The sequence below is a fragment of the Diabrotica virgifera genome, chromosome 6, assembly GCF_917563875.1.
Source record: "Diabrotica virgifera virgifera chromosome 6, PGI_DIABVI_V3a".
Taxonomy (NCBI): domain Eukaryota; kingdom Metazoa; phylum Arthropoda; class Insecta; order Coleoptera; family Chrysomelidae; genus Diabrotica; species Diabrotica virgifera.
This window is the reverse complement of record NC_065448.1, coordinates 224941778-224965367: the sequence shown is the minus strand read 5'-3', so window position 1 is coordinate 224965367 and position 23590 is coordinate 224941778. Positions and strand designations below refer to the sequence as shown.

Below are 23590 nucleotides of genomic sequence, written 5' to 3'. Positions count from 1 at the left end.
ATATACTTGTATAAAATGGACACATTTGGCAGCATATGTGGGAGGGGGAGGGGCGGAAAAAATTTTAAATATGAGTTTTGCTTAATGGGGTCCTAAAACAATAAGATGTTAAAAGAAAATTATCATGGGTTGAGGATTTCTTCATTTGGGTAAACGAGGTTAACCCTATTTTTTTAGAACTGCATATATTTGAATATCCAACACAGCACACAAACTAATGTAGCAAAAAAACACGAAATTGCTGGTTATGATGGATTTATTCATTCCTCTTACAATTCTGGTAAAAAACATTAAGAATCTAGAACGACTGACCGCCATTCTTCGGTCAGTCTGCATTCGCATACGATGATTAACACCAAAAAAATAAGAAACAATTTAAATGCAAAGTCATACCTATCTCTAATGGCATTATTAATATAAATATTATTAACGGATAAATCATCAGATCACAAAACTCTATTATAACAGTTTTTCCAAGATGATACACCTATACTTAACAGTCAAAAAATTACGAATACACTAAACACAGAACAGATTTCGCTGCATGTCATACTTCACTTACCATTTCTCTAACGTCAAATATCCAGTAGATTTAATTAATAATTTCACTTCAATTACAATCCCTGCTAAACAAATAAACTATTTGTTTATTCTAACGAAGATGTGATACACTTGAACTTCAAAAATGCGTCTCAATTTTCTTTCGATCAGGACAATTTTCGTGATGATGCTGAGAGCATGTATCTTCTACAAAATGGGTCACATTTTACCAATTTAATATTTGGATTAGCCTTTTTGCACTTTACCAGATGCGTATTAAATACCTTTCTTCATATGAGATGAGCACTGTTGTAAGGGCATTGTATTTGTTCTTTGTGATCGAGATAATGCTCCCTAAATGGGTCACATTAAAGTCACACTGGACCAACATTGTACATAAATTTGAAATCCTATTACATAACTCCCCGCCTGATGACCAGACGAATATTTACCTCATATGCAACAAATTTTCTCGAGTAACACATAATTTCAAGACTATATATTAGGATTAATGTTGTTCTGAAGCTATTTCCTTGTGGCATTTTTATAATCAACTATTTTAAATGGTAAATAAGCCACAATTTTACTGTACAATAACTCCCCGCCTGATGACCAGACGAAAATTTTCCGCATATGCAACAAATTTTCTTAAGTCAACGTTTAATTTCAAAACTATTAGGATTAATGTTGTTCTGAAGTTATTTCCTTGTGGCATGTTTCTAATCAACTATTTTCAATGGGAAATAAGCCACAATTTTACTAAAAAAAATGATTTTATTAACGTTTCGACATCCAAATCGGATTCCGTTGTCAAAATAGGATTATTATTATCAAAATATTAGGATTACTGAATATTTTTAAATTCTAAATTTTTTTATCGCTTTTTAATCAGTTTCACGTGTAGTTGTCATATATTTTTATTAAATTTCCTAATTAAAGCTATTGGCAGTGATTTTTATACATCTTCGTCCCTAGTGATTGGTATAGGAGAGTTATAATCTTCTCCTAAACGGTATAAATGTCTACAGTAGGTTAAAACCAGTTCTGGACCTTTAAATTGTTCACCCTGTAGTGTGGGAGGACCCGCGGCCTAAATAACTTTAATAGGGCAAGTAAGAATATTCGATAAAGCTCACAGTTCTAACTGACCTCCCCATAACTTTGTTGTTGCAACAAAGCTGTTTACAATAATTTTTAAACTGTTCCTCGCTAACTACTTCAGATTCATCTAATTCATTGCACATAAATGGAATGAAGTCATCTTTGATTTGTTTTATAAAATCTGCTGTAACTTTTCTTAAATCATTTACAGACTTAGTTGGTCTTCCAGTAACTTACAACTGATGATTTACAGCTAAATAAAAACAGTTTCCATCTGCAGGAATATTGTGAAGTTTCAAATTCATGGTTTTAAGCACTTGTTTAATAGCGTTGGCTTCTACAATGCTGGACCCCTCTTTATTCTTCTTAGCTTGCTCGAAAATTAGTTTTTCCCTTTCGTTAGTTTTTTTTATTTCGTCGTTTCTGCGCTCGAGATATATGTGTACTATTAATGCCATTTTCTACTGTTTGACCTACATTGTAGCATTGCAACATTGTAACATAAAAATAAGTTGTAGGGCAACATTTTATGTCATTTCAACCATTTTGACGAATGTGGTCTGATGTTTGTGTCATTTGTGACGTGAATGAATCTACGACAGGCAACGAAACTTGTTCTGTGTTATTGTAGGTCAAATGGGGCGAGGGAAGTAAACATTAACTTTTATGAACGTTATATCAAGAAGGGTGTATCATTTTTATATCGGAGCAATTGGAAAACGTCTTAAATGGTTAAGATTTAATGCAAAATCAAAAGAGATATTACTTTTTACCATTAGTAGCGAGAACTTTGAATGTTGATTGGAACTGTTGCATTTTTTTTGTCAAGAACACAAATATTAATTGGAATGGATAAATTAGTTTAAATTATGTAGATGTTTCAAAAATATATTAAGATGTTTTGCGTTCTTGTACTTTTTTTGTTTTATGATTTTTTTAAGTTTTTCTGAGTTTTTTTGCATTTAAAAATTCACAATTTAATTTCTGGAATTTTTAAACAATGTTGTTACTGTTGCAGTGTTGCCACCTAAGGAGAGTAGAGGTAATCGGATACTTCTACATTACCCCAACTGCGTCCCTGATGCTGTTGTATCCCTTCTGCAGTACGAACTAGCAATTCATTACTAAAAATATACCATGGAATGTATACATTTTTCTATTAAGTGAAAATAGAGAATTTACGATAGTGTTGTACCTAAAACAGAAGAGATGAGTCCCTATATCAATCGAGAAACCTCAGACGTGAAATAAGAACTTTAGCCGAGGTGTAAAAATACTACCAAGGCTAGTACACTTGTCAAAGCTAATGCCTGCACGTGTACACATTTGATTTCAATTCATTTGAATGAAATCTACGGTGTTATTCTTAAAGCTAAGTATTACTTCAGAGGTTTAAAAAAATGAAACCTTCATTCAGTAACTATTCCTGTGAAGGTGTTTGAACCATTCTAACAGATGACATTCTCTTCAGAGCATTTCGTTTGTATTTAAGAAACTGCTTAGTATATTTCATCTCACCCATTAGAATGGGCATGCTCTATCACTATATTATTATTTCCAACAGTTCATATACTAAGCCACAAATAGCTAGGAATTGTATAATAACTACCAACTACAATAATTTTCTTAACCATGTAAGACATTTTATTCTAAAACATATTTTTAAAAAAGAATTATATAAATTTACAATTGACCACAGTCTGCTACGACAATTTTCTTGGATGTTTTTCCAGATTGAGAGCCCAAAGCCTCGATCTTCTTGACGACGTCCATTCCTTCGACTACGGCACCGAATACAACGTGCCTGTTGTCCAGCCAGGAAGTTTTGACGGTGGTGATGAAGAACTGGGATCCATTGGTGTCTGGACCAGCATTGGCCATCGACATTACTCCAGGTCCTATAAAAAATGAATAATGTTAATAAACTTCAAGTAAAAACATTTGAGGCATTCAATTCTAAAACTCTTTAAATCCCATTCTTAATTTAAGAAAAAAGAGAAAGAAGATGAAAAAAGAGAAAAGAAGATAAAAAAAGAAAAAAGTTTTGTAGAGATATAAAACTTTTCATCATATTCTAGAGGCTTCAAATCTGCTTTTACAACAATAAAAATACAGAGTGAGTATTATGTATGGAACGCCTTAATTATATCGGAAACGGCTTGCACGATTTTTATAGATTTTGGTGGGTAAGGGTCTTCTAATGCGGCCGATATTTTATTGGTATTTACATTGTTGTCAGATCTTCCGTTTTTCTGAAAATCTAATAAACTTCCTTATTTCAAATGGAACACCCAGTATATTTTTTGCGTTTTGAAGTCCTTAAGAAATACTAGCTTCGTTCGCGGTAACGATCCTGGACTAGTCCAGGATTAGTTACGAATTCTCTTAGTACTCAGGTTTTACGCAAGCGCGGTTCAGAATCAGTTCAGGATTGATTTGCACCGCGAACGAATTTAGAACTAGTCCATAACCAGTGATGTGGGAGGGAGTCCATAACACTATTATAACCTAGTTTTATGTGTCCATCTTATTTTGATGAATTTGTTATTTTAATTCAGATTTGCATGAACATTTTACTAGATCAGATCAACCAGATATATGTTTATAGTATGAATAGGCATGGTTTATATATGGCATATATGTTAATAGTATGAATAGGCATTTAATTTTTAGTGACTTTAATAAGCTACGAGACCATATTAAAACATTATCCAAATATTTTTTCTAAGAAAAAAAATTTGTGCTCTTATACTGGTTACTGGTATTGTATAATTTTTATTAATTACATGGAGTATTTTTAATATACCATATTTTAACATTAACGTCCATATTATGTATTGTTTATCAATAAAATATTAGGGTATTCTCGTCTAATGAAGATTTCATAGATATATGTTATTTTATTCAATTTTTCAGGTAGTAAATTTTACATTACATGGGTTATTTTTGTATCACAAATATAATAAATATTTAACTTTAAAGAGACACACAGTATTTAGTATCTTCATATTTAAAAAATCTTTTATTTGTTTATGATCATATTACTGGAAAAATTATACATCAAAGTATGTAAAAAAGATTTTATTGAAAATCAATAAATTTCTAAACTTTTGAATTAAACCGAAGTATTAAAAACAAATGAAATAAACACAGAATGAAAAGCAAACACCACTACAAATCAGCTGTTTAAAGCACAAAATATTTTTTATAGAAATATGTTTATAAGTATTTTGAAATCCTACTGTGTATATTCAGACTCTGAGTTCGCTTCAAATCCCAAGGATCGGTTGGACTGGTTCAGAACTCGCAGTTCGGTTACAGCGAACGACAAATCTGAGAAAATCCCAGACTAGCAGTTCAGAACTCGATTACCGCGAAGGCTTTTTTAAAGTGCGCATGCGAAGTAATCCTGGACTGGTTCAGGATCGTTACCGCGAACGATACTACTGATTATGATTTATAATATATTTCCTATACCTAAATGGCGTAATTTTGGAGTTATGGCAACATTTATTTTAAAAAACAATTTAAAAAAAAATAGTAATCATTATTTTCTGCCCAGCAGACATTTTAGACTCTGGATGATTGGGGACAAAAAAGGTATTTTGTAATTTTTCCTCTAAAGTTGATCGTTCTTGAGTCATAAACAATTTAAAACTGAAAAAAAAAACGAAAGATGACATTGAAACACAAGTAAACAATATTATTTTTGAAATTACGAAATGTCTAAATCAGCGGTTCCCAACCTTTTTTAGCTTGAGGCACACTAACTTAAAAACTCGTTCAGCCACGGCACACTTTGGGTAAATAATCTCTATAATGAGTATAATCATAATGTATTGTTATGTTAATTTCGCGGCACACCTACAGGAACTTCAGGGCACACCAGTGTGCCGCGGCATACTGGTTGGGAACCTCTGGTCTAAATTCAAGTTCGAGCCATATTTTATCAGTTACCGATAAGTAATTTGGGCTTATTTCATTTTAATACATTGTTTTTTAGTTATTAATGTAGTCCGATCGCCCGTCCTGTCTTAAGCGCTTCCTTCATTAACAATTAAAAAAACAATGTTTTAGAATAAAACATGTCAAAAAATCTTATAGGGAGCTGATAGTAGAAGGTGTGAATTTGAATTAAGGCACATTTTTCAGTTGTTTTTAATTTTAAGCCTTGAAAAGGTAATTTTTCGTTTTTTCTTCAGTTTTAAATTGTTTAAATTTAAAGGGCCTAGCCGGGTAAGATGGTGAAAAGTGCCCCTGACTCAATTTAAATTCCATATAGGCCACTTTTTAGCACATATAGAGGAACTCACTTTCTGAAATTTTTAGCTCCCTAGGTGGTCACGTGACCCCCCTAGAGCCTAATTAGGCTTTTTATGTTTTTATTTTTTTATCTCAGCCGCATCAAGAGCTAGCCAAAAACTTTATTTAAAAAGTTGTAAGTTTCAAAAAGATCTATATGAAAAAAATTTTTTTTTATTTTTTGGCGGGAAATTCGAATTTTTAGAACAATTTTAAACTTTTAAATAACTCTGAAAAAAAAACTAAGACACTCGTTTTTACGAAAATCAATTATAACATGTATTTTTGCAAAATCTTTCACACTAAATTTTTTTAGATTTTTCAAATTGGTGAAACGTACCTTTAAAAATAAAAAACCGCATTGTTTTTTTTTTGGCTTTTTGATACAATTTTATACATATTTTTCAAAAAAGGTAACACCGTCACTAGAATAGGTAAAAAACTGAAAAATAATTGGGGTTTGTTTTATAAAATTGTTTTGTAATGCCATCCATTTTCAAGATACAGGGCGTTGAAGAAAACAAAATTTTACACATTTTTTACGATTTTGCTGAAACTACTGGCAACATTGTAATAAAACTTGGCGTGTTTTAAGAGGTAGTTATTGTGCATGTTTTGACATACAACTAAGGATTTGATATTCATCATTGGCGCGCATAGGGGTAAGGGTCTGAACTTTTTAAAGAATAAAGATAGTACGCCACTGACATATTTCAAATTAATAATCGTTTTTGAATTCCTCTTTCAATTTGTGACAAAAAATCTATCTTCTTATTTTTTCATACGACGCGCCTATTTTATTCAAAAAATAAAAGATCTTAACCCTTACAAAGCATTCGAACTTCTAGTAGTTTCTACATCTACATACATAAACTAGTACATCCATTATAAAAATTAATTCGAATACTTTGGAAGCGTTAAGATATTTTATTTTTTGCAACAAAACGGCGCGTCGTATGAAAAAATGGGAAGATAGATTTTTTATCACAAATGGAACGAGGAATTCAAAAATGATTGTTAATTTGAAATATGTCAGTGGCGTACCATCTTTTTTTCTTTAAAAACTTCAGACCATTACCGGTTTGCGCGCCAATGATGAATATAAAATTCTTAATTGTATGTCAAAAAATGCACAATAACTACCTCTTAAAACCTGCCAAATTTTATTGCAATGTTGCCAGTAGTTTCGGCAAAATCGTAAAAAATGTGTAAAATTTTGTTTTCTTCAACGCCCTGTATCTTGAAAATGGATGGCGTTACAAAAAAATTTTATTAAGCAAACCCCAATTATTTTTCATTTTTTTACCTATTCTAGTGACGGTGTTACCTTTTTTGAAAAATATGTATAAAATTGTATCAAAAAAACGAAAAAAAAAAACCGAAAAAATGCGGTTTTTTATTTTTAAAGGTACGTTTCACCAATTTTAAAAATCTGAAAAAATTCAGGGTGAAAGACTGTACAAAAATACACATTATAATTGATTTTCGTAAAAACGAGTGTCTTAGTTTTTTTTTTTTTTCAGAGTTATTTAAAAGTTTAAAATTGTTCTAAAAATTCGAATTTCCCGCCAAAAAATTTAAAAATTTATTTTTCATATAGATCTTTTTTAAACTTACAACTTTTTTAAATAAAGTTTTTGGCTATCTCTTGACGCGGCTGAGTTAAAAAATAAAAACATAAAAAGCCTAATTAGGCTCTAGGGGGGTCACGTGACCACCTAGGGGGCTAAAAATTTCATAAAGTGAGTTCCTCTATATGTGCTAAAAAGTAACCTATATGGAATTTAAATTGAGTTGGGGGCACTTTTTCACCATCTTACCCGGCTAGGCCCTTTGAACTCAAACACTATCAACTTTGAGAAAAATTACCTTTTTGTTCCCAATGATCCAAAGAACCTAAAATATTGTCTGCCCGAGCCGAAAAAATTGATTTCTGTAATTTGTTTCAAAATTTTTTTTACAATAAAAAATAAATGTAGCAATAACTCAGAAATTACGCTATTTATGTATAGGAAATGTTACATGAAAAATAATCAGTATTTATTAAGGACTTCAAAACGCACAAAGTATACAGGGTGTCCCATTTAAAACAAGAAAGTTCATTAGATTTCCAGAAAAACGGATCTGAGAACAATGTAAATACGTCCATAATATCGTTTGCATCACAAAACCCTTACTCACTAAAACCAATAAAAATCGTGCAAGCCGTTTCCAAGATAATTGAGGCATTCCATACATAAAACTTGTTTAGGCAATACGTAAAGTATCCTTAACAATAGTAACCTATACTTATTGTACGGTTATAGAGTATATTCCCATAGGTAAGCTGGTTAAGAGTAGATAACGATTTTTCATATGTAATTTAAAGTATTATCTGCATAAATGGCACAAAGAATATTTGCTACGAGAGGTATATGGTTCAAAATGCATACAGTATCACGACTAATAAGTTATGTTCACATACATGTAGAGTACTTACAGTTTTATTCCTTGATGACGTGTCACATCAGAGCTCTGATTGAATTCCATAATCCATTTGGTTCATTTGTAAGGCACTCACTAATACGCTAAATAAATCATCGTCGATAATACTGAGCAGATTGAATTATCTGAGCGGTATAAAACGATAGCAAAAAAAGCCGGTAAAATGCGGCCTTTTTACGAATAGCGGGAGCGTCGATAGATTAGAGATGATTCTCGTTAGGAAGCTTTTGACGATCTGCCCCGGCGAGGGGTTCAAATGCGAGTCTCAACAATAACCTGGAGTTTCCAGAAAGGTTACATAAATACTACTTGAATTTTAAGTAATCAGTAGTACAGGGGCGTAACTAATTATTTTAGTGAGCCGTGTATAATATATTTATTGTACATATTGCCGGGGGCGACAGGCGAGAGAGATGGCCTATATCACCTCGAAGAGAGGGGATTGGCAAAGATGTGCACAACGATAAGAAATGTTTGAAGAAATTAGAGTTTATATACACAAGGGGTAACAACGATAAAATGGAGGAAAACGATAAGTTTTCCCCCTAGGGATAGATTTTAATCTTCCAGGGGAATCACAGCGATTTTCGTAATACCACGAAGAAAATCACCGTGAGTAGTGTGAATCTTGACAGTACGAACTAGACCATCCTTACCAGGCAATACATCTATTACCCTGGCAGTTGGCCATAAGAGTGGAGGAGTACCATCCTCCTTCAACAGAACCAAATCCCCGATCTTGACAGGGTCAGTAGGGTCGGTCCATTTATTTCTTTGCTGCAGGAGGCAAAGATAGTCTTTTTTCCACAATTTCCAAAATTGCTGTTGAATTTTACTAATACGCTGAAAAAGATTCAACCTATTTTCAGGTATCTCTGAAACACTTGGTTCAGGGGGCGCGGTTAAACTTCTTTGAACTAAGAAGTGAGCTGGAGATAGGAAAGCGAAGTCATTGGCGTCAGACGACATCCTAGTGATGGGTCTCGAATTTAGAATAGCCTCGATTTGGCATAATACTGTGTTAAACACTTCAAAGGTGAAGTGGGAATTTCCTATAATTCGATAGAGGTGATACTTCACACTCTTTATTCCTACCTCATGGAGGCCGAATTGATGGGGGTTGCGGGGAACACCCATCTTGAAAGTTATGGAGTTTTGAGTACAGAATTCCTTAATCTGTTCCGAATTATTTTGATTTAAGAAAAAATCATAGAATTCGCGCATTTCATTTTTTGCCCCATGGAAATTTGTGGCATTGTCGCTCCAAATAATACTGGGCGTGGATCTTCTGGCAATAAACCTTTTCAGAGTAAGAATATAGGCTTCTGCGCTTAATCCTGTGACGAGTTCGATATGAACACATTTAGTGCTCATGCAAATGAAATAGGCTACGTATGCTTTGTAAAGCGGTGCCTTCCTCAAATGTGAGGACTTAATTAAGAAGAACCCCCCATAGTCCACTGAGACGACTTGGAAGGGTCTAGTGGGGAGTACACGATCGGGATGCATATCTGCCATCTGTTGAACAGAATTGGGTGTCATGAATCGGAAACAGTTTACACACTTACGAATTAAGCGTTTAATCTGTCTTAATCCGTCAATTGGCCAGTACTTCATTTTGACATACGAAAGTACTGTTTGCGCGCCTGAATGTAATAACTTATGATGAGCTTGAGTCAAGATTAGTTCTACAACTCGACATTTAGAAGGAAGTAGAATGGGGTGTTTTTGATTATACGATATGGGGGCGTGTCGGAGACGTCCTCCCACACGAATCAGCCCATCATTATGTTGTAGGAAGGGGTTGAGTTTACGAATGGCTTTATTGGTCACGAGTTTAGCATTTTTCAATTCAAGAATCTCTTTTTTAAAGTAGATACTTTGGATATACCTGATGATCGCGTGATCAGCGATCTCCATTTCGGGTGGCGTCAATATATCCGTATCTCGTGGAGAGTTATTTATTTTCTTTTTAATATTACTGATGAATCTAAAAAGATAAGCGACAATTCTTTGAATTTTACGAAAAGAAGAAGATTTAGCGAATAGATTTTCAAAGGTGTCGTTGAGTTCGTGATTTGTTGCTATGTTTGAGACAACTAACTTCCTTAATTCAGGAAGATCATCCTGAAAATGAGGAATTTGATGAAGAGAAAAATCGATGGGATTGTCTCTAATAAAGCTAGGTCCGCATAACCAGTCTTCGGTGGTCTGGGGATTATCAAAGACATTTATCCCTCTGGAAGCGGGGTCAGCGATGTTTTCGTGACTTCTGACGAAATGGAAATCACAAGGAAAAGTTTCCAACAAGGAATTGACCTTTTGAATTCTGTTTTGTACAAAAATGTTCCAAATGTGTTTTTTAGAAAGTATCCAAGACAAGGCAATTGTAGAGTCAGCAAAGAGATGAGATGAAGATATACTCAAATTTTTCTTGAAGATGTGAAAAAGTCTATGAGCCAGAGTGACTCCCAACACTATTCCACAAAGTTCCAATTTGGGGATGGTGAGTTTATTTTTTAGCGGAGAAATTTTGTTTTTAGAAGCGATAAGCCGCGACGATACAGAAAAGTCTGAGTATGTCGCTTTGAGATACACACAAGTGCTGTATATTTTTTCCGATGCGTCGGTGAAAATAATTAATTGAACATCAACAACTTTCTTTTGTAAAAGTAAGCATCGAGGTACCTTGACCTCTTCTATAGTTTTGAATGTCGATAAGAGGTTTTGCCAATTTTTCATAATGATGGGTGAGTCAATGGGTTGATCCCAGTCCAATTTCTGGGACCATATTTCCTGTATCAAGAGCTTAGCGTTCACAAGGACAGGGGATAACCATCCTAGCGGGTCATACAAAGTAGCAATGTAGGAGAGAATAGTACGTTTAGTAACAACATTAGCCAATTTGAAGATAGGAGTTTTAAACGAAAAGTGGTCGCGTTCTGAATCCCAGAATATGCCTAAGACTTTATCAGATCCCGTGAAGTTAAGACTGACTTCAGAGACGGGATTTAAATTGTGTTGAGACAGAAATTCTGAAGAACTGCAGTTCCACTTGTGGAGGAGGAAACCATGGGTTTCTAGCAAAGAAGTTAATTGTTCGAAAAGACAACTTAATTCATGAAGACTGTCAGCACCGCTGATCAGGTCATCCATATAGATAGATTCTTGCAGAACACTAGTAGCAAGTTCGTGGGTATGTTTGTTGTTGTCAGCGATGTGCTTGATAACTCTTTGAGCGATAAATGGGCTACTTGGGAGCCCGAAGGGTAATCTTTGAAATTGATAGCACCGTAAAGGCTGCTGAATATTGTCCCTAAAGAGAAAATTTAACAGAAATGTTTCAGTGGGACAAATGGCGATTTGTAGGAACATAGCCTTGATGTCGCCTACTAGTGCGAATTTAAACTGACGAAACTTAGCGAGAATGTCAAAAAGTTCATGTTGGACGACATAACCTTTGTCTATGACGTCACTGAGGGAGATTCCCGTAGACGATTTATTGTTTGGATCGAAAACTATACGAGTGGAAGTAGTAGAGTTGGATTTGAAAACGGGAAAGTGAGGGAGAAAGTAATTAGGTTTACCTGAGTCATTTAGCATTTTTAACGGCACTTGAATTATTTGTCCGTTATTGAGATATTCCGATATAATGTCCTGATATTTTTCCAATAAATCAGGGTTGAGTTGAAAACGTTTCTCGAGACTGAGAAAACGTCTTTTTGCCGAGAGAAACGAATTTCCCATGTCTATATCTTCGATAGGGAGTTTGAGATTGAGTGTGGACTCATATCGTCCATTGGGGAGAACATTAACATGTTTTACAAAATTAATTTCAGCGGGGTGATCATTAATGAGATCGGTGTTCTGAGGAGCGGCTTCTTCCAGCTCCCAGAATTTTTGTAAATGATCGGATAGTTCCTCGTTGGACACTACCGGCTCATTTACGGCGGAAGGAGTGTTATGAGAACAACAAGTAACGAGAGAGTTTGAATAAAATTCCAAAGCCTTTTTAGTATTTTTCGACTTAAGAGCAAAGTCTGGAACTGACCCTGATATCGTGTACCCGAGTAGAGTGCGTTGAAGAACGGGAAGACCTTTTCCCAAACGAATTATTTCAGGTTGAATGATATCGTTATACAGGTCTGCACCGAGCAGGATACCAATTGGGGATGTTACATGGAACATCGGATCACCTAATGGTATCTCTGAGGGTATGTTTAGTTTGCTCGCCGAAATAGAAATTTGAGGAAGCGGATTTGTTATCTTTGGGAGTACAGAGCACGAGATGTCAAAAGGAACGTCGTTAGCGACAGCGAAAATTGTTGTATCAACAATAGATTGAGACGAGGATGAGGTGGAGTTAATTCCATTGATCCGTAATTTTCCATCTCTAGTGGTGAGTGACAGTTCCTTTACGAGGTCAGCACTAATAAATGAAACCTGTGAGGCCGAGTCTAAAAGTGCCTTTGCGAAGACCCTCTTGCCGCTAGGAGCGACAAGATAGACCTGGAGTGTGCTTAATAACACCAAATGATTATCAAGCGAGGCTGCAGATAGAGCCATTGAATGTGGAGTCGAATTTTGAAGATTAACTTCCGTTTCAGGAGCTCTAACATGTGAGGGCCCCTGTTGTGAATTACCCTGTGTATGGGAGTTATTTGAGATAGCGGTTTTATTATGATTATTTGAGTTGTGTTGGCCAACAGCCGCGGAAGGGTTACTATGACCCGTTTTGTCGAAATGGAGCAACGTGTGATGACGAGATTTACAAACTATGCAAGAGAATTTGGATTTACACTGATCGAGCATGTGAGACCCAAGACAATTAATACAAAATTTATTTTGTTTGACAAAACTAAAACGTTCTTTAGAATTCAACTGCTTGAACTGAGGACAAGAGTAGATCGAGTGAGAGTCGTTGCAATAGGAACATTTCTTAGGACCTAAGCGAGGCGAAAGGTTACTGGTAGAAGTGTCTGAGGCTAGGTGTAAAGAGTGTCTGGAAGTAGTAGTCGATTTTGGTTTTGATTGAGATTGAATATTCTCAAGATGAACAACGCGTGTCTCGATTTCCCCTAGAAAATGGACAAAATCAGGGGTAGCTTGGCTACCACCGGATTGGAACTCAAGAGCCCTAATGGTAGGTGCGTCGAGTTTCTGAGTAGCGATATGTATGAGAAGTAAATGCAAGAGATCTGAAGGGGGCCTATTCAAGTTCAATAGGGCCTTGAAATTATTTGACATGACCGTATGAAAATTTCTTAATTGTGAGTGATTTGCGTTTCCAGAAATAGGAGGCGCATCAAGAATTTGAGAGATGAGAGTTTTGATAAGCGATTTAGAGTTGGCGTACCTTTGTGTCAGGTTATCCCGGGCTATTTTGTAATTGTCACCTGTGAGTGGGATATGCTCGAGAAGCGTCAAAGGCTCGGAAGTTAGAAAACTTTTGAGGTAAATGAGTTTTTCCAGATCACTTAATGTAGTATCAGATCCTATTATTGTATCAAAGGTCTCAATGAATGAATTGTATTCAGTAACTAAGCCACTAAATGGTTTTAACTGAATACGAGGGAGGTTTACTGTTCGTTGCCTAGCCATAGACTGTGAGGTTAGAGAAGAATTAGGGTCAAATTGGAGGGAGGGGGTAGCAGTCACATTAGAACTTTCAATGACCTCTAACCTTTCTTCCAATAGAGAAATTGTATCCAAATATTTATCAAAAACCACAGAGGAATCAGTAGAGGGGGTAGGTTCCTCGGGGATCGTCTCCAGCACATTTTGAGCATCGCGGAAAAGTCCGTAAGAATGTTTGAGTTGTGAAATTATTTCACGAATTTTATATTTGTTTAGAGAATTAAGAGTTGTGGGAACCGAATCAGCCAACTTGGTTATATCAAGTTTTGCGGTGAGCCTCTGTCGGTTATATTTTGATCGGTCAGCCATGTTGCGAGAATGTGAGATTAGATAGATTATTTGCAAATGTCTAAACCTATAAATCGATGCGAAAATGAGAGAATATGTACAATATATTATATATTACACGTTTAATAGTGTGAGATTGGCTTAATAGTATCACCCTGTATGAGCGCAGATTAGTATATGAAATGCAAAACTATAAAATTTCAAAATATATGCAATTTTCCAAAATGGGTATTTTTCAGCAAGTGTGAGACACCCTTAACAAGTATTTAAATTAATTAAATTGAAGGAAAAAACAATTATTTATTTTCTATAGTTTTCTAGAAGTGTAAAATGAGCTTAAGCGAAGCTAAATGTAGCAAAAACTTACAATTTATGCAAGAAAACAAAATTATTTTTAATAATTTTTGTAACCTGTGAACCAGGCTTAATCGGATTCAAAATTATAAATTTAATTTAAATCAAAAGGTTGAACAAACAATGTTAAAATTATAACACCCGTACTATCAGCCAAGAAATGAGTACACTTTTTGTATACTATAAACAGAAAAATATATTTACGAAAATAAAATAATGTAATATATGCAAATATTTTTTCATACAAACAAAACGACTCCTTTATTTGAACAAAGCAAGTAGTTTCTGAAATTGCACGTGTAGACCGGGCTTAACAACCTACCAGCTATTGTAGAGACGTGCTGGGTTAAATACTGAGAATTTGAGTGCAGAAAGAGAGGAATATTTTATTTTTGTGCCGGGGCGGCGTGGCTTGGAAATTTCCAAATGCAACAGAAAGACACTATAAATGAAAAACCGTTATTCTCAGAATAGAGATTATCAAAATATGCAAATACGAAGGACCTTGAGGATTTAATTAATAAATAATTAATATGATACGGCTCGATGGAACAGAAATGTTTAGGCAATACGTAAAGTATCCTTAACAATAGTAACCTATACTTATTGTACGGTTATAGAGTATATTCCCATAGGTAAGCTGGTTAAGAGTAGATAACGATTTTTCATATGTAATTTAAAGTATTATCTGCATAAATGGCACAAAGAATATTTGCTACGAGAGGTATATGGTTCAAAATGCATACAGTATCACGACTAATAAGTTATGTTCACATACATGTAGAGTACTTACAGTTTTATTCCTTGATGACGTGTCACATCAGAGCTCTGATTGAATTCCATAATCCATTTGGTTCATTTGTAAGGCACTCACTAATACGCTAAATAAATCATCGTCGATAATACTGAGCAGATTGAATTATCTGAGCGGTATAAAACGATAGCAAAAAAAGCCGGTAAAATGCGGCCTTTTTACGAATAGCGGGAGCGTCGATAGATTAGAGATGATTCTCGTTAGGAAGCTTTTGACGATCTGCCCCGGCGAGGGGTTCAAATGCGAGTCTCAACAATAACCTGGAGTTTCCAGAAAGGTTACATAAATACTACTTGAATTTTAAGTAATCAGTAGTACAGGGGCGTAACTAATTATTTTAGTGAGCCGTGTATAATATATTTATTGTACAAAACTCACTCTGTATATTTGTTTATCTACCATAAAATTTAAGCACTTTTGGTATCAAACATGTTGTTTATTCATCACCCTTAAAATGTGTTTGATGAATAATAACTAAAAATAACTCATTGGTAGGTGTACAGACTGAATAGAAAATGAATCACATTGACTTATTGGTGTATCATTATAAATAATGGAAGTATGATTCATTAAATAGCCAACAATTCAGTATTACACCAAAACAAGACAAAAAAGACAATGAAATAATGATTGCTTTAAATAATATATCAATTTCTATAATGTAGTCAGTAAGTTGTATAACTCAATAAAATTATTTTTCAGGTAAACGCCTTAAACAAAAATAAAAATATACAGTCCGTCCAAAATACTTACCGTTGCACGTCATCCTCGTCATAGCCCGTGACGTCACATGATAGCAACACGAAATATTTAGGCGGTAGGTCTGTTCCATTTTAGAATTATTTAGACGAGTACAAGGGAATCACAGCCACTGGCATATTTTATTATATACGCGTAGAAATAATATTGGAAGATTTCCATTAATGTACATTTAAAGAAACATACCCTAACTTGTTTCATTTAATTTGTATAAGTGGAATATAAAGCGTTTTTATAAAGCACATTTGTTCGGATAACACTAAGGGCCGGTTGTTCGAACGCTAATCAACAATGATCATTATCAAATAATTAATTACTGTCAATGTCAACTTTGTTTGGGTTGTTAAAAAGTCTGTGGAGTCTATAATCAATTAATATAACAATAATTATTACCATAATTAATAATAAATCTCCTAATTGTAATTAATTATGCTTTCAGCAACCCAAACAAAGTTGACATTGACAGTTTTGGTGACAGTAATTAAATATTTGATAATGATCATTGTTGATTAGCGTTCGAACAACCGGCAATTACTGTGATTAAAAAAAAGGTGACATTTTGCCATAAATTGGTAACTTATTTGACAGTTGCGGTGCGGTGACGACACTTCATATTTGTTTTTATTCTTTACTATAAGTATTTGTTTTATTATATTTTTACTGTTTTTATTATTTTTTACTTTAACATAAGATTATAACTTAATTCTTGTTTTTCTATTTCTAAAGTTTTATTTACATTGAATATTAATTTGATTGTTGTATAACCCACTTCCGCAAAAATTATAAGATATGTATATTTGATTTAAAATGAATTCAAGATTTTTTTGTAATTGGGCAACAATGTCAACTTAGATCTCTGACGTAGATAATGACGTGCAACGGTAAATATATTGGACAAATATATGGTAAATATATCAGAGATCTAAGTTGACATTGTTGCCCAATTACGAAAAATTCTTAAATTCATTTTAAATCAAATATATCAATTACGGAAGTAGATTATACAATAAAACAAATTAATATTCAATGTAAATCAATAAAAACTTTAGAAATAGAAAACAAAAATTATTAAGTTATAATCTTATGTTAAAGTAATTAATAAAAATAATAAATATAAGAAAACAAATACTTATAGTAAAGACTAAAAACAAATCTGAAGTGTCAATACCGCAACTGTCAAATAAATGTTACCAATTTATGACAAAATGTCACCTTTGTTCGATCGCAGTTCGAGTGTAATCCGAACAAGGGTGCTTTATAACAACGATTTATATTCCACTTATACAAATTAAATGAAACAAGTTGGGGTATGTTTCTTTAACTTTACATTAATAGAAATCTTCCATTATTATTTCTACGCATATACAGTATGTCCCTGTAAGTTGTATCCATATGGAAAACTTTTTTATTATTAATTTTACGAAAAAAAGTTATTCTTTATAAAAAGCTCTGCATGATCCAAAACCTGAGATTTAACCATCAAATATCAAATTTTTTGAATATTATACGAGGTATGTCAAAAAGTTTGAATTTCACTCAAGAGTAAAGTAGCTTTATTTTTCACAATATTGAAAATTGCTATTATGAAAAGTTGTTTGGAATTAAAAACTGTATTCTAGTATGCAATTACATCCTTCTAATTGAAAAATTTTTTTTTGGAAAAATTAGGGATAACTAACATTATTTTCAGTTATTTTAATTCAAGTTTATTTTTCACAATATCGAAAATTGTTATAATGAAAAGTTATTTAGAATTAATTCTAATTGAAATATTCTGAACTATAAAGGTACTTTACTTTTGATCTAAATTTATTTTTTTGACATACCTCGTATAAAATTGATAAAATTTGATATAAGATGGTTGTATTTTAAGTTTTAGACCATCCAGAACTTTTTATTAAGAATCACTTTTTTTCGTAAAATTAATAATAAAAGAGTTATCAGAATTGAAATAACTGAAAAAATAATGAGATCCATAATTTCTCAAAAATTTTTTTTTTTCAATTAGAAGGATGTAATTGCATATTGGAATATAGTTTTTAATTCCAAACAACTTTTCATAATAGCAATTTCCAATATTACGAAAAATAAAACTATTTTACTTTGAGTGAAATTCAAACATACCTCGTATAATATTCAAAAAATTTGATATTTGATGGTTAAATCTTAGGTTTTGGACCATGCAGAGCTTTTTATAAAGAATAACTTTTTTTCGTAAATTAATAATAAAAAAGTTTTCCATATGGATACAACTTACAGGGACATACTGTATAATAAAATATGTTTAGTGGCTGTAATTCCAGTGTACTCAGCTAAACAATTCTAAAAAGGTCAGACCTACCACTTACATATTTTGTGTTGGTATCATGTGACGTCACGTGCTATGACGCGGATGACGTGCAACAGAATCTATATTGTACGGATTGTACATAAATATGTATGTATTGGAATTGGGGACTACAATTTTTTTTGCAAACCTATACTGATACTTCTACATAAGTGATGAAGTGATTGAAATCCTATATCTAACTAAGTATTTCCAATAATCTGTTTTTTGTTTATAACTTTCTATATCAAAATATTAGACCAGAGTGGATCTTAACACGTTGGCTGCTGTGAGACACAAATGTTTTGTCTCATGTTGTTGTTGATAACAGCTGCGTGACACACCCTAGTTGTCTCAAAAGCATATAAACAGGTGACTCGTGGCCGTAAGGACCCACTTTTTTAACATTATGGCAGCCAACGTGTTTAAAAACTACATTTGTATGTGAGAGGTGGAATTTGAACAACCAAAACTCAAGAAAAATAAAAATAATAATTGACAGTTTTACTTAACCTATTTTATGGTGATTTTGTCATCAAAACAATTCGTTTCTTGTATTGCTGAAATTAGCTGAAATGAGCAAAAAAGTGCATGAAATATGGTGGTTCAGTATCGGCCGAACAAAAAGAGTTGATCGAATTTATTGACACGCAACCAATATGTAAGAATATTGTATTCAACAACCATTAAAAACTATCAGCTGAAATCTTATCTGACGTGCACGGGCCCAGTGACAACTGAAGTGACAATTATTACTCAGTTCGTATACGAGCATCGAAATTAAAATGGTTCAGACCCATTCGAATAGTTGTACAGTAAAACCTCCGTTAACCGAAATAATTGGGGGGGGGGAGGCCGTTTCGGATAACAAGAATTTCGGTTAAAAATAACATTGTTTTTTGTATTCTTCCTGTATCAAATTACAAGTATTCTTGGTCAAAGTTGGTATTAAAAAATACTATGAAGCAATTTCGTAATGTTTTCTTTAATTTGTAAATACAGAATAAAGTTAAGGAACATGAAAATGTTTAAAAGTTTTTTTTAAAGAAATCTATTTTCTTTTGTGTTTTCCTTTGACAAGGTTTTGCAGCTATTATCTCTCAATCATTTCATTTGCATTGTATATTTAATTGCGTTCTTTAGTTGTATGACAGCAATGTTGATGATGTTGACAAATTAACATCAAATTGTTTCCGTTTTGCGATAAAAATTTACTTTTTATTGACGAAATTATTGAAACTGCCATCCGTTTCGGTTAAACGATGTTTCGGTTAAAAATATTTCGGTTAACGGAGGTTTTACTGTATACGAAAAAATTCATATACATTTCAAGCGAATTTCTTCTAATTTCATATGAGAAATATGCTCGAATGAATTCGAAAATACGACCCATGGTCTATAAATAGTCTATGTCATAATTAAATAATACTGTTCATATTTATTAACAAAATAAATGTTTTCCTACTAACCGGTGTGCTTTAGTGTGAAGTTTTCATCTGCGAATTTGTTTCCATAGATTGATTTTCCTCCAGTGCCATTGTGGTTGGTGAAGTCGCCTCCTTGGCACATGAAGTTGGGAATGACACGGTGGAAGGTGGATCCTTTGTAGCCAAAGCCTTTTTCGCCGGTGCACAAGGCCCGGAAGTTTTCGGCTGTTTTTGGAACTACGTCGTTTCTTAGCTGTAACATAAGAATGTTTAAATTGTAGAGAAATTATTCACAAAATGTGTAAGTCTGCTAAGCATATGAGTTACAGCAAATAACCGGACTGCTGCTTCTCAGTCCCGCGAATATGTTCAAGTGTTTGCAAGAACTAGTTAAAGCCTGGAAAGCTAAAAAATACGCTAGAGAAGAATGTCGTGTTAAAGCAGTATTATATGGAAGTTAATTTTGCCCCATAAAACTTTTTCAAGAGAGTTGCAGGCACAGGAAATAACTGGCGAACTCTGGATGACTGTCAACATCAATAACAACAGAAGTCCAGAAAATTGGTAAATCGATCAGAAAAAAATCATAGTGTAGTGTCAGAGCTCGTAAAATCTCGGAAATTGACAAAAAACCTTCCAAAGCAAAAAGGATCGAGAATTATTAGATCATCCACAGTATATGTTACACCTTTTGGTCCCTGTGACTTTTGTTTTATTCAAATTGTATGTACATACAGAGAGGATCTAAATTATAGAATAAATTCATTTTCTCTAAAATGGACAACTTTAGAGAAAAATCCCGAAAAAGGTCAATTTTTATTTTCAAATTACAATTTTTTCGCATATATTTTTCATACTAGTGACGTCTTCCATCTGAGCGTGGTGACGTAATCGATGATTTTTTTAAATGGAACTAGGGGTAGTGTGGCACCTCATTTGAAAGGGTGTTCAATTCTCTATACAGTAATATAAACATTAATATCATTATTTATATAGGGTGGCCAAAATAATAATTTTTGAATTAAATTAATTGACGAAAAAAGAAGAATGTATGCAATTTATTTAACTCAAAATACATTATATCGCCGTCAGAAAATAGAAAAAAATGTTTATTTGGCAAATAAACATTGCTTTTCTCTTAAATTAAATATTCAAACTGCCAAGAGGTAGGTGGGAGGCTGTTTGATTTAATTTAAGCGAAAAGAAATGTTTAAAACATTTTTTTTCTATTTACTGACAGCCGTACAATGTATTTTGAGTTAAATAAATTACATACATTCTTCTTTTTGCGTCAATTAATTTAATTCAAAAATTATTTTTTTGGTCACCCTTTATAAATAATAATATCGTTTATATTACTGAATAGAGAATTGAACACCCTTTCAAATGAGGTATCACAAGACCCCTATTCCCATTTAAAAAAAATCATTGATTACGTCATCACGCTCAGATGGATGACGTCACTAGTATGAAATATATGCCAAACAATTGTAATTTAAAATAATAAAAATCGACCTGTTTCAGGATTTTTCTCCAAAGTCGTCCATTTTAGAGAAAATGAATTTATTGCATAATTTAGATCCTCTCTGTATATTGAAATATGTTTTAAATTGTTTCTATGCAAAGCAAAAACGGATAAGGTATGGCAAGCACAGGGAAACGTGGTCTTGGTAGAAGATCATTCAAGAACCCGGTCAACTTCGGGGCGATGTAAAACACAGAAAAATTAATCAAATTAAACAAATTTGTTAAAACCCCTCTAAAAAATTGCTGTCATTTTATTGTAAAATGAGAAGAAAAAAGTTCAAATAAAGCCTAAAAGAAAATTTGTTAAAAAATTTTGAGATAATTTTGATTATAACTGTTTTATTTTCCATTCTACAAAAAAAGTAACAGACAGTCGTAGAAAATTTAATTTGCTACAAATTGTCTGATAAAATGTTTTGTATGGTTGTTTAGTTATATGTCATGGAATATAAATTAAGAAAATGAACCATGAACCATGAAGACATGAAATTCCACATGCTTCCAGAATATTCTCCACGGTGTTGATAAGGACTCTGTCATTCATAGTGTTGAATAATGCATTTTATCACAGCCACCTTGTTAAATGCATTCCAACGATGACTTTAACAATAATAAATATGTTGATGTTCATCCTTTTTTACAGAAAATTTCGTTATTTTGACTTCTAGAGTGATACCAAAAATTCAAAAATCGTTAACTAAAAAAACTCGACAGCGATACCTCGAGAAACTTATAAGCTGATAAAATCTTTTTGAATTTTTTGTTTCAAATGATCCAATGAGGAGTTCGGATGTCCACCGTAAAATTAATTTTTTTTAAGTGTCTATATTTGCCGCAGTTGGCTTATTTTTCAATATTTTGTCTTGAAATGTTTTTTCTTTGTATTCTGAGTATTCTTTGAATTGCACAACGATTGCACTTAATATGTTCATTTAAAAATAAAATGATTCTACTATCGTTTCAAAAAAAGAATGTGTGTGTACTTTGTACGCACGTAAGAAGTTATTCTTCTATAATTTCAACGAAGTAAATATACTTAACAGGTTATTTGTATTTCATTTAAATATTAAACTAACTTTCTTATCTACCACTTTCAAAAAATTTTTATAACCAAGAATTAAAAAAAAAATATGAATCGTCCAGGATTGGAACCCGCGACCTTCCGTGTACTTCCGTTCTCTGACCCACCGCTCTACCAACTACGCCACGGAGCTTCTTTTATTAAGTGACACGTAAGTTTCGGATATAATTAACAACACGGTGACAAATAGACATATAAAAATGTTATACCTACATAATATCTTATTATCTTACTACAGAGAAAGACAAATCCAAAAATTATAATAAATAATACATTTACTAAAAACGCTAATATATTCTCTTAATGACTTATTTGCGCCGATACATAATATACATACATACCTATCTTGAAAGATTAGCAACTAAACGCCATACTGTCAGTGTGCGCATGCGCGCAGATTTATGAAATTTTACTCTCAATCGCGCCAAAAGAAGAATAACTTCAAAAAACTTCACAAAAATGTGTTTGAATGAAATGTTGATATCAAACCATATCCCCCCGTTAATTAAAATTGTGAACCGGCATTATTGTAATTTTCTTATTGCTAAACGATGTATGTATTTGATTTTTAGCTTGTACAATAATTAGTAGCTCAAGTTACATTTTTATGAGTCACCCTCCACAATTTCCTGTCGAGATTGCATTCTTTCAGATATGCATTTTACCAACATATTCGAACAGAATGACCTGGTAAATACTTCATAAAGATTAATTTTTTTTTATAACTAATTTTGATAACGAGTCACTTAACACGTTAAGCCCCGCGTGAGACAGCATCTGTCTCACGGTGCTGTGATCTTGGCGGACCGCGTGAGCTTACCGTGTCTCTCACAGCCGTATTGAAACTGCCGGTCCACAGATCTCACAAAAAAAATTCATGCCGGGGCTTAACGTGTTAAAAAACTATAACATGCGTGACACGAGTAAATCGATTCCATTTATATTACCCC

The 23590-nt window shown here is 33.2% G+C and overlaps 1 protein-coding gene and 1 pseudogene across 1 annotated transcript in view; both read right to left on the bottom strand.

Annotated features, from left to right (window-relative positions):
- Window positions 1-238: 238 nt before the first annotated feature.
- LOC126887288 (deubiquitinase OTUD6B-like) lies at window positions 239-2136 on the bottom strand (annotated as a pseudogene).
- The window catches only part of LOC126887289 (peptidyl-prolyl cis-trans isomerase), a 40671-nt gene continuing 17319 nt past the window's right edge, over window positions 239-23590 (bottom strand). Inside the window, exons 2-3 of the mRNA XM_050654697.1 lie at window positions 20075-20285; window positions 239-3539 (exon numbers count right to left, since the gene is read on the bottom strand). Of these exons, the coding sequence (XP_050510654.1) occupies window positions 3325-3539; window positions 20075-20285 (426 nt within the window). The 3' untranslated portion in view covers window positions 239-3324. The remainder of the gene's footprint in view (window positions 3540-20074; window positions 20286-23590) is intronic.